This window comes from Sinocyclocheilus rhinocerous, unplaced genomic scaffold (genome assembly GCF_001515625.1).
Source record: "Sinocyclocheilus rhinocerous isolate Xijiao unplaced genomic scaffold, SAMN03320098_v1.1 scaffold1878, whole genome shotgun sequence".
In the NCBI taxonomy this organism is placed as follows: domain Eukaryota; kingdom Metazoa; phylum Chordata; class Actinopteri; order Cypriniformes; family Cyprinidae; genus Sinocyclocheilus; species Sinocyclocheilus rhinocerous.
Window position 1 is genome coordinate 16,998 of NW_015630544.1, and position 14,441 is coordinate 31,438.

Genomic DNA, 14,441 nt, shown 5'->3' on the forward strand with positions numbered 1-14,441 from the left:
ATACACTCTTAAAAATAAAGGTGCTTCACGATGCCATAGAAGAACCTTTTTGTCTAAATGGTTCCATAAAGAACCTTTAACATCTGGAGAACCTTTCTGTTTGACAAAAGCTTCTTTGTGGCGAAAGAAGGTTCTTCAGATTATAAAAAGTAAGAAAGAGATGGTTCTGTAAAGAACCTTTGACTGAATGGTTCTTTGTGGAACCAAAAATGGTTCTTCTTTAGCATCGCTGTGAAGAACCTTTTAAGCACCTTTATTCTTAAGAGTGCACTCTATAAAACAGCAATTTTAATACTTGGCGTTAGCATGTGAAAATTCACTGCATTTATTTATGTACATTTTTTAAAGGGGGACACTTTGAAAACATGTTTTCATAAAGGGTTAAACAAGAGCAAAATGGAAACCAAATATGAATAATCTAATTAATGTATATTAAATTCACAATTATCACCATGACAACATAAATAATGTGCTTTCCCAGGTGTCAAAGTTCATTTTATGATATTGACCAATCAGGGTTATTATCGCTTACTAAAACTAACATTTTTGTTAATTTAAATAAAGCTGAAATAAAATAAAATATAAATATTGTATGAAAAACTAGACAAACATTTGAAATATTGCTTTGACAACTAGATTAAATAAATTTAAGTTGAAGCACTAAAATGACTAAATTAAATTACATAAAATTAAACTAAATTAAATAAAAACTAAAACTAAACTAAATCTATAGCTGAAATAAAAATAAATTAATTAAACCTTAATATTATATAATAATATTTAAATATATATTTAAAAAATGACAAAAAAATAGCATAAAATTACAAAAATTAAAACAACAACTAAAATTGAACTGAAAATATAAGAATAAAAAAATAACTTTATGTAAAAATAAAAATAAAATAAAAACTATAAAAGTATATAAATAATACTAAAATAACACTTTGGCCAACAAAGAAAATAACAAAACGGAGTAAATTAAAACTGTCCAAATGTGTACCATTGTTTTCACATTCTGGCTCACAAATAATGTCAAAAAACAAACTACTCCAGTTTTCAGAACAGCATCTGATCTGTAATTTCCTTTGACTGCAGAAAACTGTGCAGCGTTTAGGAATAAAGTGGAGCGTCACCACACACAAATGCTCTTCACTGGTTACTTTTACAGGAACTATTCAGACGCTCTCCATAGCAACCCTGTTAGAAAAGAGACCTGTGATGACTGAACACAAGAGCAAACGGCTGAGAATGAAAGGACATGCTGATTCCTGTGTGTGTGTGTGTGTTTCTTACTCGTCAGACTAATGGCAGATCAGTACAGCGTCTCTCCTCAATGTGTCAGACGAGCTGCTTCACGAATAGAAAACCACCAAAAATAAAATAAAATAAAAAAATAAAAATTCTATGTAAAATGTAAAAATCTTTCTGTTTGCAAACAAAATGTGAGTGGTGCTTGCTAGTGATGTACTGAAATTTATTTTGGTTTCTTGTTTCTGTAAAAAATCTAAGTTTTCATTTCAGGGTTATTATAGGTATGTAAAACTAAATCTAAAATTCTAACCATTAAAAAAAGTTATTTTAAATAAAATAAATGTTAACCGAAATAAAATAAAATATAAAACACTTTTAGCTACTTGCCAAATCTACAATTCTTATTTTTATTTAGTTTAACTTGATGTTTTAGTTTAACTTAACTAAAACTAAAATAAAAAATAATAAAAACTACTGTATATAGACACAAAAAATGACCAAAAAAACCCCCCACAACAAAATCACTAAAACTTTAACTAATATTAAAATAAAAACAGAAAATCTAAAATTAAACACTGATTCAAAATATTAATAAAACTATAATAGTAACTCAAAGATATAAAATAACACCATTTTATTCAGCTGAAAACTAAAACCAAAAATAAAGTTTATTTAAAAATCATTTAATTAATCAAATTTATTTATTTAATCAACACTGAACATTTAAATTGCACAAAAGGCAGTTTTTTAATTATATAATTATGTTTCTGCTCCAATTTGTTGTTGAATTCTAAACATTTCAACAGTGGCTGTAATAAAACAAATTTTCATGACAGATTTATTCTTATCAAACATACATTAAATCAGTGTTTCCCAACCGGGGTGCAGTCTGTCGAGAGCAGGGGTGCCGTGTAAAAAATCCTTTTTTAATATTTTTAAATTGCTAAAATGTTCAGAAAAGCATCTATTGTATAATATCCATTTCTGATGTCGCCAATAATTAGAGATGCACCGAAATTTCGGCTGCCGAAAATTAGTTCACCGCTCAGGGTTCACTTTCACGTGGTGTATAATGAAGACAAGAGGTTAAAAATATAACGAATATGTAATATAGTGCATATATACTCCTCTCTAGAGTTATTTTTCTAGATAAATAAGTTTATGGATGTTAAATTACTTTCCTGAGGTAAATGTGACATTACAAAGAGCTGTTTTATTGACGTCTTTCTGTGGTTGAAACACTGATTGAGTGATTACATGAAAGATTATACATTTCAGTAAGTTGTACTGTCTCTTTTAGCACTTTCCGATGTTCATTCATGTTTATTTCTTGCTCTAATTAAAAATCATTGCTTTGTTTAATGATTTCAGCCCTTCAAAACTGATTCAGCCGAACCAAAAATGCAGAAATGTCAATGAAATTCGGCGCCAAGATGCAAGTGTGCTGGAGGCGGTTGCTATGCAGTTGCTAAGGTGTTCAGAACAGTTGCTACAACAACTCACATGTAATTGTTGGCGCTCAGAAAGCTGAATTTAGGGGCATTTTATGGGCTCTTTCATGCAGGAAAAGGCCCATTATAATGTGATAAATGGCTGTTACACTCTTCCTTTTCCAATATTTCCCCACAAATGTGTGAAGGCGGATGTGTAGTCAGACGTCTTACCCCTCTGAGAGCATCTTCTTAATGCGCTCCTTCTCTGAGGACAGAGTAATGTCAGCGCTCTGGCTCCGGAAGAGCTTGTCCTCCGGTCCGTTGTGTGTGTGTGTATATATATATATATATATAAATAAATAAAAGCTGGGGAACCATGATTTCTTTAAAGTTCATTACTAATGTTTTTAAACGAAATGATTAAAAAAATACATATTTTCAAGCACAAATGGCACTGCTGATGGGTGACCCAGATTTCAGCAGGTAAGTGTGAAATGCATAACAAGGACATTCTCAGTCTTGTAATAATAAAAGGTGAGCAAATTCACCATAATTAGCAGAATTCTATCATTACAAATAGACCAGCAATAAACCAGTTTTTAGTTGTCATTGTAAGTCATTATTCCCACTTGGTCATTTTCCTTCATTTCATCATTCACAGGTATGAAATATGATTGGTTTCTGGTGAAGTTGAAGCCCGTCTGTCTCGGTCTCGTGTGAAAATGACCTGATTTTGCTCCGGCAGTGGCAGATGATGCTCCAGGGTTGACTGTGGGAGTCAGCTGATTGTGGAGCTCGAGGGACACGTGACGTGTGTGTTAGAGTGTGATAAAGCACAAACCCCCTTTACTACATCAACAGCAGCTGCTTATATTCCCACAAAACTCTGAATCACACCGCGGCGCTCATGCTGACGTGTGCAGGAGAGAATGTCAAACTCACCTGAGAGAACTGACGGCATCCGGATTGAAAGCATTGAGAGAAAACCATAAGAGATACAGTCATTCCCATCATTTATCTTGTGTGGGGGAGAGCGGTGGCATTTACATGCTGCTCACACACTTCTACAAATCTACCTGCCATCTTTTGGATAAGAAACATGTAGTGTCAAGCAAATAGATAAAAAATTAGATCAAATTATTGCGAGACTGCATCTTTAAAATATATTATATACAAGTTTTTTTTTTTAAATTCAAGTAAAGAAAGGTTTTTTTATGTTTATAGTAGTGCTGTCAAACGATTAATCGCGATTAATCGCATCCAAAATTAAAGATTTTGTTTACATAATATATCTGTGTGTACTGTGTTTATTTATTATGTATATATAAATACACACCCATGCATGTATACATTTAAGAAAAATATGTTACGTTTATATATTAAATATATTTATATATAACATAAATTATATGAATATAAATATGTACATGTAAATACATGTAAATATTTTCAAAATATATACTGTATGTGTGTGTATTTATATATACATAATAAATATACACCGTACACAGATATATTATGTAAACAAAAACTTTTATTTTGGATGCGATTAATCGCGATTAATTGTTTGACAGCACTACTATAAACATCAAAAAAACCTTTCTTTACTTGAATTAAAAAAAAAACTTGTATATAATATATTTTAAAGATGCAGTCTTTTAATAGTCATACAATTTTTATTTCATAGCTATTACAATTTCCCCTCAGTGAAACCCTACAAACATGAGATTAAACTCAATGTTATCAAAACTTCAGACAGCAGAAAAAATACAGGACATTCAAAAATTAGAAACTTTAACGCCTCAAAATTATTTTATGGCTGAAATGACCTCACTTTGATCCCTCCACATGATTGTAAAGTGCTTTGGGTGTACAGCAATACACAATAAAGCGCTATATAAATGCATCATTCATTCATTCATTTCATTTCCACCAACCTAGAGGACTCTACTGAGCATGTGCAGTATAAGTGTCACTCCAGTTTGATTGCAATTGAATAAATTCTCACAGTCAGTGTTTGAGATTGACAACAGTATTTGCAACTCTCGTTGTCTCGTTCTCACAACAGGAGCAAGACTAAACTATGGTCTGTATGAATGAGTAACTCTTAAATCTTTGACACCAGTCCAAATCAAGCCTAAAATCCCATTTAGGTAATAATAAACTAAACTTGAGCTCAAAATTCAGTTGTGAATCTTGATCGTACACGCTTAAAAATAAAGGTGCTTCACGATGCCATAGAAGAACCTTTTTTGTCTAAATGGTTCCATAAAGAACCTTTAACACCTGAAGAACCTTTCTGTTTCACAAAAGGTTCTTTGTGGTGAAAGAAGGTTCTTTAGATGATAAAAGGCAAGAAAGAGATGGTTCGTTAAAGAACGTTTGACTGAAAGGTTCTTTGTAGAACCAAAAATGGTTCTTCTATGCCTCTATGGCATCTCTGTGAAGAACCTTTTAAAGCACCTTTATTTTTAAGAGTGTATCTAGATTTCAGGTGTCACTCTGGATTATAACCAAACTGTGTGTCAATGCAACAATGTTTAAAGGGTTAGTTCACCCAAAAATGAAAATTAGTCCATGTTTTACTCACCCTCAAGGCAGCCTAGGTGTATATGACTTTCTTCTTTCAGACGAATCCAGTTGGAGTAAAATATATAAAAAATTGTCTTTGATCTTTCAAGCTGTTTCATGGCACGTGGGCGGGTGTTTTTGTTCAACAGTCCAAATGTAGTCAAATAAAGCGTTTTTGTAAAAAAAAAAAAAATCCATATTTAAAATGATATAAACAGTTTTGTGTAACTTCCGCTATCCTCCGGCGGATGACGTAGGCGCAGCGCATGCGAGTGTGTTTACAGGAGCAAAGGAAGCAAAGTTTCCTTACTTTACCAAAGGAAAACCAGTCTCCTCTTGGCTTATATCGAAATCCTCCGACATTTTTCTTTACAAATCCTCGTTTTGTGCTTCTAATTCATGACCAGCGTTTTGTTTTGTTCTCTCTCCATCGCGCTTCCGCATTCGTCACTAATCACCAGCGCTTACACTACGCATATGTCCTACGTCATCCATCCGGAACGGCTTCCGCCTACAACAGTTAGCAGAAGTGAGAAAAAGGTGTTTATATAATTTTAAATATGAATATTTGTCTTACAAAAACACATCGATTTGCTACAGGAGGCCTGTATTCACCGCCCGGAGCCGTGTGATGCGCGTTTTAATATGGATGGATGCACTTTATTTGACTACTTTTGGACTGTTGAACAAAAACAACCACCCATGCCATTATAAAGCTTAAAAGAGCCAGGACAATTTTTAATATAACTCTGATTGGATTCGTCTGAAAGAAGAAAGTCATATACACCTAGGATGCCTTGAGGGTGAGTGAAACATGGACTAATTTTCATTTTTGGGTGAACTACCCTTTAACACTGAAACAGGACTGATGAATGCATTCTGCTGCTGAAGCATGATTCAGTCCTCTCAGATTCTGTGTAGCGAGAACAGATGCAGACAAAAGCGAAACTGAAGTGGACTGAGCAGAATTCAGTGTGAACAGCAGAACGAATGGCTCTTGTCAGAATGCCAAGGTCTGCTTCTCTAACGGCCCTTCAACAGCCTGCTGACCTGAAAAGACCAGCAGCTTGACATCATATGAGAAGACAGACACTAGCAGAGAGCGAACAGGATGGCTCCGGATAATTTTATCACTGTCCTAGTTCTCCTCTCACTTCCCAGTGAGACGAATGACCTGCTCTAGGATTACAGTAACACTTCTCTTGCCACACACACACACACACACACAAGATCTGTCAAATGAAGAGCAGAAACTACAGGAAGACGAGTAAAGCTAGGCGGCTATGGGACGTTGCCAGGGAGTTGCTAAAGTGTTGTGTGTGCCAGGGTTACCAAGACGTTGCTATGCAGCTGCTAAAATGTTGTGAATGGTTGTTAGGATGTTGCTATGTGGATTCTAAGGAGTGGATGCAATGTGTTGACAGGTTCTAGAATGTTGGGTGGTTGCTAGGGTGTTGCTATGCAGCTGCTACAGTGCTGTGAGTGGTTGTTAGGATGTTGCTACGTGTATGCTAAGGAGTGGCTGGAATGTGTTGCCAGGCTTCTAGAATGTTGGGTGGTTGCCAGGACGTTGCTATGCAGCTGCTAAAGTTTTGTCAGTATCGGGGTTGTCAGAGTGTTGCTATGCAGCTTAATGTAACACAAGGCTTCTAGAATGTTGTTTGGCAGCCAGGATGGTTGGTAAGGAACTGCTTTAATGCATTGCCAGGCTGTTAGAATGTTGGGTGGTTGTCAGGGTGTTGCTAAGCAGATACTAATGTGTTGTGAGTGACAGGGTTGCCGGGGTGTTGCTATGCAGCTGCTAAAGTGCTCTGAGTGGTTGATAGGATGTTGCTATGTGGTTGCTAAGCAGTAGTTTCAATGGATTGCCATGGTGCTAGAATGTTGGGTGGTTGCCAGGGTGTTGCTATGCAGCTTTAATGTACTGCCTGTCTTCTAGAATGTTGGGTGGTTGCCAGGGTGTTGCCATGCAGCTTATTTGGTGGTCTAAATGGTTACCAGGCCATTTCTGTATGGTTTCTAAGCTGCCCAGTGTTGCGAGTTATTGCCTGGGCAAAGTAATATGGTTGATAAGGTGTTCATCACTCCTATACAGTTGCTTGGGCTTTTCAAAGCAGTTGCTAGGGTGTTGTGGGTGCTTGCGAGCAGTTTCGGTAATTAACTGGTGCCTGAGGCCAGCGAAATGAACAAAAATGTCATCAAATTCAAGATACGGGGGCAAAAATGGCGCCTGCACAACCTGTTTATGTATTGTATATGTATACGTATTGTATGCAAAATAAATGATGTCACACCTGAGGCGCTGCGATATTGAGAGCTGCGGTGCTCAGCTCCATCTTGTCCTGTGATTTCTCTCTGGCCAGACGCACAGCTTCCTTTACCTCTTTAAAACGCTCAGCAAACTGCAACAAAAACACATAGTGCTGTATTATATAAGAGGTGATGCAAGTATGTGCAAACATGTCTGTGTAAAACTATATTATGTTGTTTTTTTCCACCTTCCTAATTTAATTTGAAGAATTTGTATTCATGTATTTGCACAGAGACAATGCATTGTGTAATTTCTTTATAAATGGGCCATTAAAGGTCACATATCATGAAAATCTGACTTTTCCCATGTTTAAGTGCTATAAGCGGGTCCCCGGTGCATCATTCCAACCCAGGAAACGTGAGAAAGAACAAATGAGTAAATTTTTTTATTAAGCCTTTCTCTGCAAGCTCAGATTTCACTCCCCCCCGTGATGTAGAAAGGGGATATTATTATAATACTACCGCCCTTAATCTGCAAGTTTCCACCCACGGCGCCGCCATTGTGTTTTCACAAGCGGTGTACCAGATCTAACGCCATGGTGAACATTCGAGCAAAGCAAGCTAACTGTTCTGTCTTCGGCTGCACAGATGAGCACAGAACACCGTTTAGAGTCCCAGCCACAGAGGAGACAAGAGAGCTGTGGATTTATTGATTTATTTACTGTATATTACGTTACTGCCACACAGATCTAATATAAACATGCGATTTCTTTGCCAGCTGTTTACGTTCACAGACATGAGTGAGTGTGTTTTTGTAACTCATGTGTGGTTTTTTTACGTAAACTTGTGTGTATTTGACAGTTTAAGCGCAATAAGACATGAAAGAGTACTCACATGCCGTGTGACAGCCGCTTTCTGTGCGTTCGCTTCGGATGTGTGCGCTCAGAAAACTGCATATCAGAAGTTTAAACTAATATGGTTTAAAATGCATGATTTAAGCGATAGACATGATAATCAAAACCAAACAGATGTTTTTTTAGCAGAATATCCGAGGCACGAGCTGTAAAGGCACAGTCAAATTCTGGAAAAGGGGGCGGGGAGCAGCAGCTCATTTGCATTTAAAGAGACATGCACGAAAACAGCGTGTTTCTGCTTTCACTCAATATGCATCTTCAAAATGATGTAATAAATGATCTGTGGGATATTTTGAGCTGAAACTTCACAGACACATTCTGGGGACACCTGAGACTTATATTACATATTGTAAAAAGGGGCATGATAGATCTCCTTTAAAGACATTATTGTCCTGACGTTCACACCTGGTGCAGCTGCTGCTCCGTGGCGAATCCGAGGCCATAGACGGTGTTTGCTCTGCTGTCTGCCCACTGACCGAACTTCTGAGATGTCTTAGTGAACGTCATGTTGGGGCTGACTATGCTGTTGATGATCGCCTGCCAAAAGAGAGGACATCAATCGCAGAAAATTCTGAATAAGCACCCATTTAAAAGAACACAAAACCAGAATATTAATTGTGAAAAATTTAAATAGTTGACGGTACCCATTGACTTCCATAGTATGGAAAAAAAATACTATGGAAGTCAATGGCTACCATGAACTGTTTGGTTACCAACATCCTTTAAAATACCGTTTTTTGTGTTTAACAGAAGAAAGAAACTCATCCAGGTTTGAAACAACATGAGAGTGAGTAAAATATGATAACTTTCATTTTTGGGTGGACTATCCCTTTAAGTTAAAGTTAAAAACATCATAAAATCGGGCAACTTTTACGCAACATGTGCAAGAATACCAGAAAGGTTTGTAATGCAAATATCTGTAAAGCACTGTTTACGTGGAGCAAAACATAAAGATTATTCCCACCTCAACAGGATGATTTAGAACCATTACGTCTCAAATAACATCTATTTTTAGCCACAACATCTGACCTCAAATAGACCAAGAAAGAGCGATACCGTAAACATGATTTATGCAAGTTTATGCAAACTGTTGATATTATGTTGTGCTGTTTGGGACAGTATTTGAAGTCGAGTGTGTATAAAGAAGTTAGAAGAAGAATACTGTAGCACAAGCTGGTGTAAGTGTTTCATGCAGCTTTAAATAGAAGATCATTAATAAATGCTGAAGCCTAAACCGCAATCGTTCAGGTTAACAGTCTGACTGGAGCCACTCTTATGACCCCTGAGAGAGTGTAAAACATGACATCTAATAACTGTGAGGGACTGTGATGATAAACACTTCATGTTGAATGTTTTATAAATATCTAAAATTAACCATGTTTTTTTCTTTAAAGGGGTCGGTCATATGATGCGATTTCAAGTTTTCCTTTCTCTTTGGAGTGTTACAAGCTGTTCGTGAATAGATAAGATCCCTGAAGCTGCAAAGACTAAAGTCTCACAACCAAAGAGATATTCTTTATCAAAGTTAAGACTCTGCCACACCCCCCACAAAATAATGATCTTTAAAAAAAGCATCATATGACCCCTTTAAATCTGAACAAACCAATAATGCTGCACAAAGATGATCACAACACTTCAAGCCATTATTAATTAATTAATAATGATGAAGCAATAATACAACTAGAAAGACCAATAGAGGTGCTTATAAATGATTCTGTTTTTAAAATTAAGTCTTTTATCTTCAACATTTTTGTGATCAAACATACTGAAAAAACAGTCAAATTGTGAAATATCAGAATCAGAATCAGAATGAGCTTTATTGCCAGGTATGTTTACACATACGAGGAATTTGTTTTCGTGACAGAAGCTTCCACAGTGTAACAGAATGACAGTGACAGAACAAACGGTGAAATATCGGGTGGTGTGTACTGCCGAATGTCCAGCAATTCGTCTCTGGTGAAACTGATTGCAGGGATATAACTAAAGACAGGACGAACTAACAAAAACATAAAAACAACTGCGGAGCACGCCACGGAGGCAGCCATCAGCGTCGGCGCCATCTTCGGTTTAAACATCTTCAAATATTATTACAATGTAAAATAGCTGTTTTCTATGTGAAAATAAAGTAAAATGTAATTTATTTCTGTGATGCGCAGCTGAATTTTCAGCATCATTACTCCAGTCTTCAGTATCACATGATCCTTCAGAAATCATTCTAATATGCTGATACGCTGCTCAAGAAACATTTCTGATTATTATCAATGTTGAAAACAGTTGTGGTGCCCAATATTTTTGTAGAAACCGTGATACATTTTATTTTTCAGGATTCTATGATGAATAGAACGTTCAAAAGAACAGCATTTATTTGAAATAGAAATCTTTTGTAACATTATAAACGTCTTTACTGTTACTTTTGATCAATTTAATGAGTCCTTGCTGAATAAAAGCATTAATTTCTTTACTACAACACTTTCAAGTTACAAACTTTAATATATTGAATATAGACATTATTTTTCAGGATTCTCTGACGATTTTGATCATTTTGTTTAATTTAATGCATCCTAGCTGAACAATAAAAATTTTAATTTCTTAAAATTATATATATTTATACACACACACACACACTGACAGTTAAGATACTAAATTTATAAAACAGTTCATATAAAATATACAGCAGCAAAGATGATTCTATATTTAAAAAGATGTATATGTATTTGTCTTTATAAATACTGTCACTCTTAATTGATTTAATGTGTCCATGCTGAATGAAAAAATAACTATATAAATATTTTTCTAAACTAAAAAAAAGAGCATCTCAAACAACTCAAAAGAGAGGTGAAGTTAAATACCAATGCATGAGATGTGTTTGTTTACAGTAAAAATACACATATTAGAATGATTTCTGAAGGATCATGTGACTCTGAAGACTGGAGAAATGATGCTGAAAATTCAGCTGCGCATCACAGAAATAAATGACATTTAATAATACATTCATATAGAAAGCAGCCATTTGAAATTGTAATAATATTTCACAATATTACTGTATTTTTCATCAATAATACATTCATATAGAAAGCAGCTATTTGAAATTGTAATAATATTTCACAATATTACTGTATTTTTCATCAGACTAAAGGAAACTCTGGATCATATTCATGAGTATCAAGATACAAAACAGCACCATATTCTTTAGCCAAACAAATGCCTGCGATATTATTGGGCCTCTTTTCATTTTCAGACTCCTTGAGAAGGACGGCAGACAGACAGCGAGCGTTTCTGCTTCTGATAAACATCCGAATAACACAGCCATGAACCACAGTGCATTCATAGAGCAATATTAAAAGAGCAAAACAATTTGAATGTGTGTGTGTGTGTGTGTGTGTGTTCATTTATTCAATCAGCAGTTTCCTCACAAACACACACACTACTGCTCAAAAGTTTGGGGAACGAAAGAAATTAATACTTTTATTCATCAAGGACGCATTAAATTGATCAAAAGTAACAGTAAAGACGTTTATGATGTTACAAAAGATTTCTGTTTCAAATAAATGCTGTTCTTTTGAACTTTCTATTCATCAAAGTATCATGAAAAATAAAATGTATCACTGTTTCCACAAAATATTGGGCAGCACTACTGTTTTCAACATTGATAATAATCAGAAATGTTTCTTATATATCAGCATATTAGAATGAATTCTGAAGGATCATGTGACACTGAAGACTGGAGTAATGATGCTGAAAATTCAGCTGTGCATCACAGAAATAAATTACATTTGAACAGATATTCATGTAGAAGAGTGTTATTTTGAATTGTAATAATATTTCACAATATTACTGTTTTCACTGGAATTTTAATCAAATAAATTTAGCCTTGGGGAGCAGTAGAAACTTTTTTTCAAAAACCATTTTTTCTTCGATTATTCCAAACCTCTAGAAGCCCATTTCCTCCACGGAATAAAAACAAAGGTAATGTAATTCTCAAAATTCGGACTTTACATCTTGCAATTCTGAATTCCGAATTGCAAGATATAAACTCAGACGCCAGATATAAACAGAATTCCGACTTTTTTCCTTACAATTCTGAGTTTACATCTCGCAATTGTTTTTTTTTCCAGAACAGATTATCAAATAAAGAAAATTAATAGCAACTTTTTATCTCACAATTATAACTTTTTCGCAATTGGGAGTTTATGTCTCACAATTTATATAAATATACTTATATACATTTGCAATTCTGAGAAGAAAAGACCAAACTGTGTTCAAAACTGCGAGATATAAACTCAGAATTGTGAGATATAAACTTTTTCGCAATTCTGAGTTTATATCTCACAATTCTATGTTTATGGAATTGTGAGATAAAGTTGCAATGACCTTTTTTTATTTTTTTAAATATCTTTTACCCTGTGTCAGAAACAAGCCTCTATATTAACCCGAACAGCACATAAAAGCAAAACAAGCTGTCATTGGTCACTTCACATGTCAATCAGATGCTGTCTAAGTGGGCGGGGCTTGCCCAGAACAATCTGCAAACAGTTTCTGTGAGACTATGGTAGTGACTCAAGGTCGTCTGTGAGCTGCTGTCTTTCCTCCTGAGCGCTCCACTCTTCGATCAGCGTCTCCGGTCGAGTGGTTAGACAGCTCTGATTCGCTCCATCAACGAGTATCGATTATCCCGACAGGATGCAAGTCATGCAGCTCCGCACCGATGCGGGAGTCTTCCTGCACTCAACGCTCCTCTTGTTCGCTCTGATATCAGGTGTTGAGCTCTTAACCTTCACTCCAGCATAAATCCTCTCGCGGGGAGTATTTCGTTCAGCTCTAATCACATGCACTCAATAATCACCATCTGAAAGCTTGTAGCTGATGGAGATGTTTATTGCATTACGGGTGGATTTCCTGGCATGCTGCACTGTTGATAACCACGAGAGGCTTTCTGCAAAACCTACAGCACGCTGCTAGTGTGCAGTCTGTGCAACATGAGTACAGTATGCACATGCACTGAATAGCATGATGACACACATTTGACAAAATGTGCAATAAACAAGCAAACAACATTAAGTGCAATACAGTTTCGCACTATGCAATGCACTCCATTGAATTTCCATTTCCAGTGTGAATAAAAATTAATTGACATCACCTACAACCTCCCTCTTGACTCAATAATTATTGTAAAAAGATCGAAATGTCAAAATAATTTTCAGCAATATTATCACACTATTTTCATAATTGATGAATGTTGCAATGGATTATAGAACTGGATTGAGCTGAATAATGACAGTTGACTTCAGTATGGTTTTAATTTTAGGTAATTATAATAACCCTGGTTTGTTTCATAATTAATAGCCTTTGCAACACTGACACTGTTATTGAATTAAATTGAATCTAAATTGATCTGAATTATGACACTATTTTCAGCTGTAAAGCAGCTCTACAGAAGACACTGAATTTTTTTCATAATTTATGAATTTTACAAAATCAACGCTTATTTATTAATGTTAAGTTGCTCTGAAATTATCTGTATTGTAAATATACTAAATATATTGTAGAAACTTCATTTTCTGTAAAGCTGCTTTGCAACGATTTGTATGGCAAAAAGTGCTATACAAATAAACTTGAATTGAATTGAATTAAATACATTTAAAAAAGGTTTCATACACTATATGCACTATAAACACATCTTTCAAATGCATAAATGTAAATGTATGTTACCTACTCTGTATTTCTATTTGTTTTTATTACGCAAGATAAAGACAACATTTGCAGCGGTAAAGCGGAGAAGCCGCTCGCTCACCTTGGTCCCGCCCACGCTGATGATGCGGTAGGCGTGTCTGTTGGCGTCGTAGAAGAAGGAGACGGTGACCGCATGCTTGCTGGCCGGGATCCAGGTGCGTTTGGTGGCGGGATCGATCTGGAACACATGAGCTCGAGTGCTGAAGATGGGCTGTTCCCTGCGACACACGGAAAACAACACGACTGAATTCAGCTCAAACTCAGAAATCTGGGATTTAAAACGTACACCTGG

At 35.6% G+C, this 14,441-nt stretch overlaps 1 protein-coding gene across 1 annotated transcript in view; it reads right to left on the reverse strand.

Moving 5' to 3' along the window:
- The window catches only part of LOC107740544 (homer protein homolog 3-like), a 40,379-nt gene that overhangs the window by 10,128 nt on the left and 15,810 nt on the right, over positions 1-14,441 (reverse strand). Inside the window, exons 3-7 of the mRNA XM_016552988.1 lie at positions 14,211-14,367; positions 8,825-8,956; positions 7,548-7,657; positions 4,502-4,526; positions 2,916-3,007 (exon numbers count right to left, since the gene is read on the reverse strand). Coding sequence (XP_016408474.1) covers positions 2,916-3,007; positions 4,502-4,526; positions 7,548-7,657; positions 8,825-8,956; positions 14,211-14,367 — 516 coding nt within the window. The remainder of the gene's footprint in view (positions 1-2,915; positions 3,008-4,501; positions 4,527-7,547; positions 7,658-8,824; positions 8,957-14,210; positions 14,368-14,441) is intronic.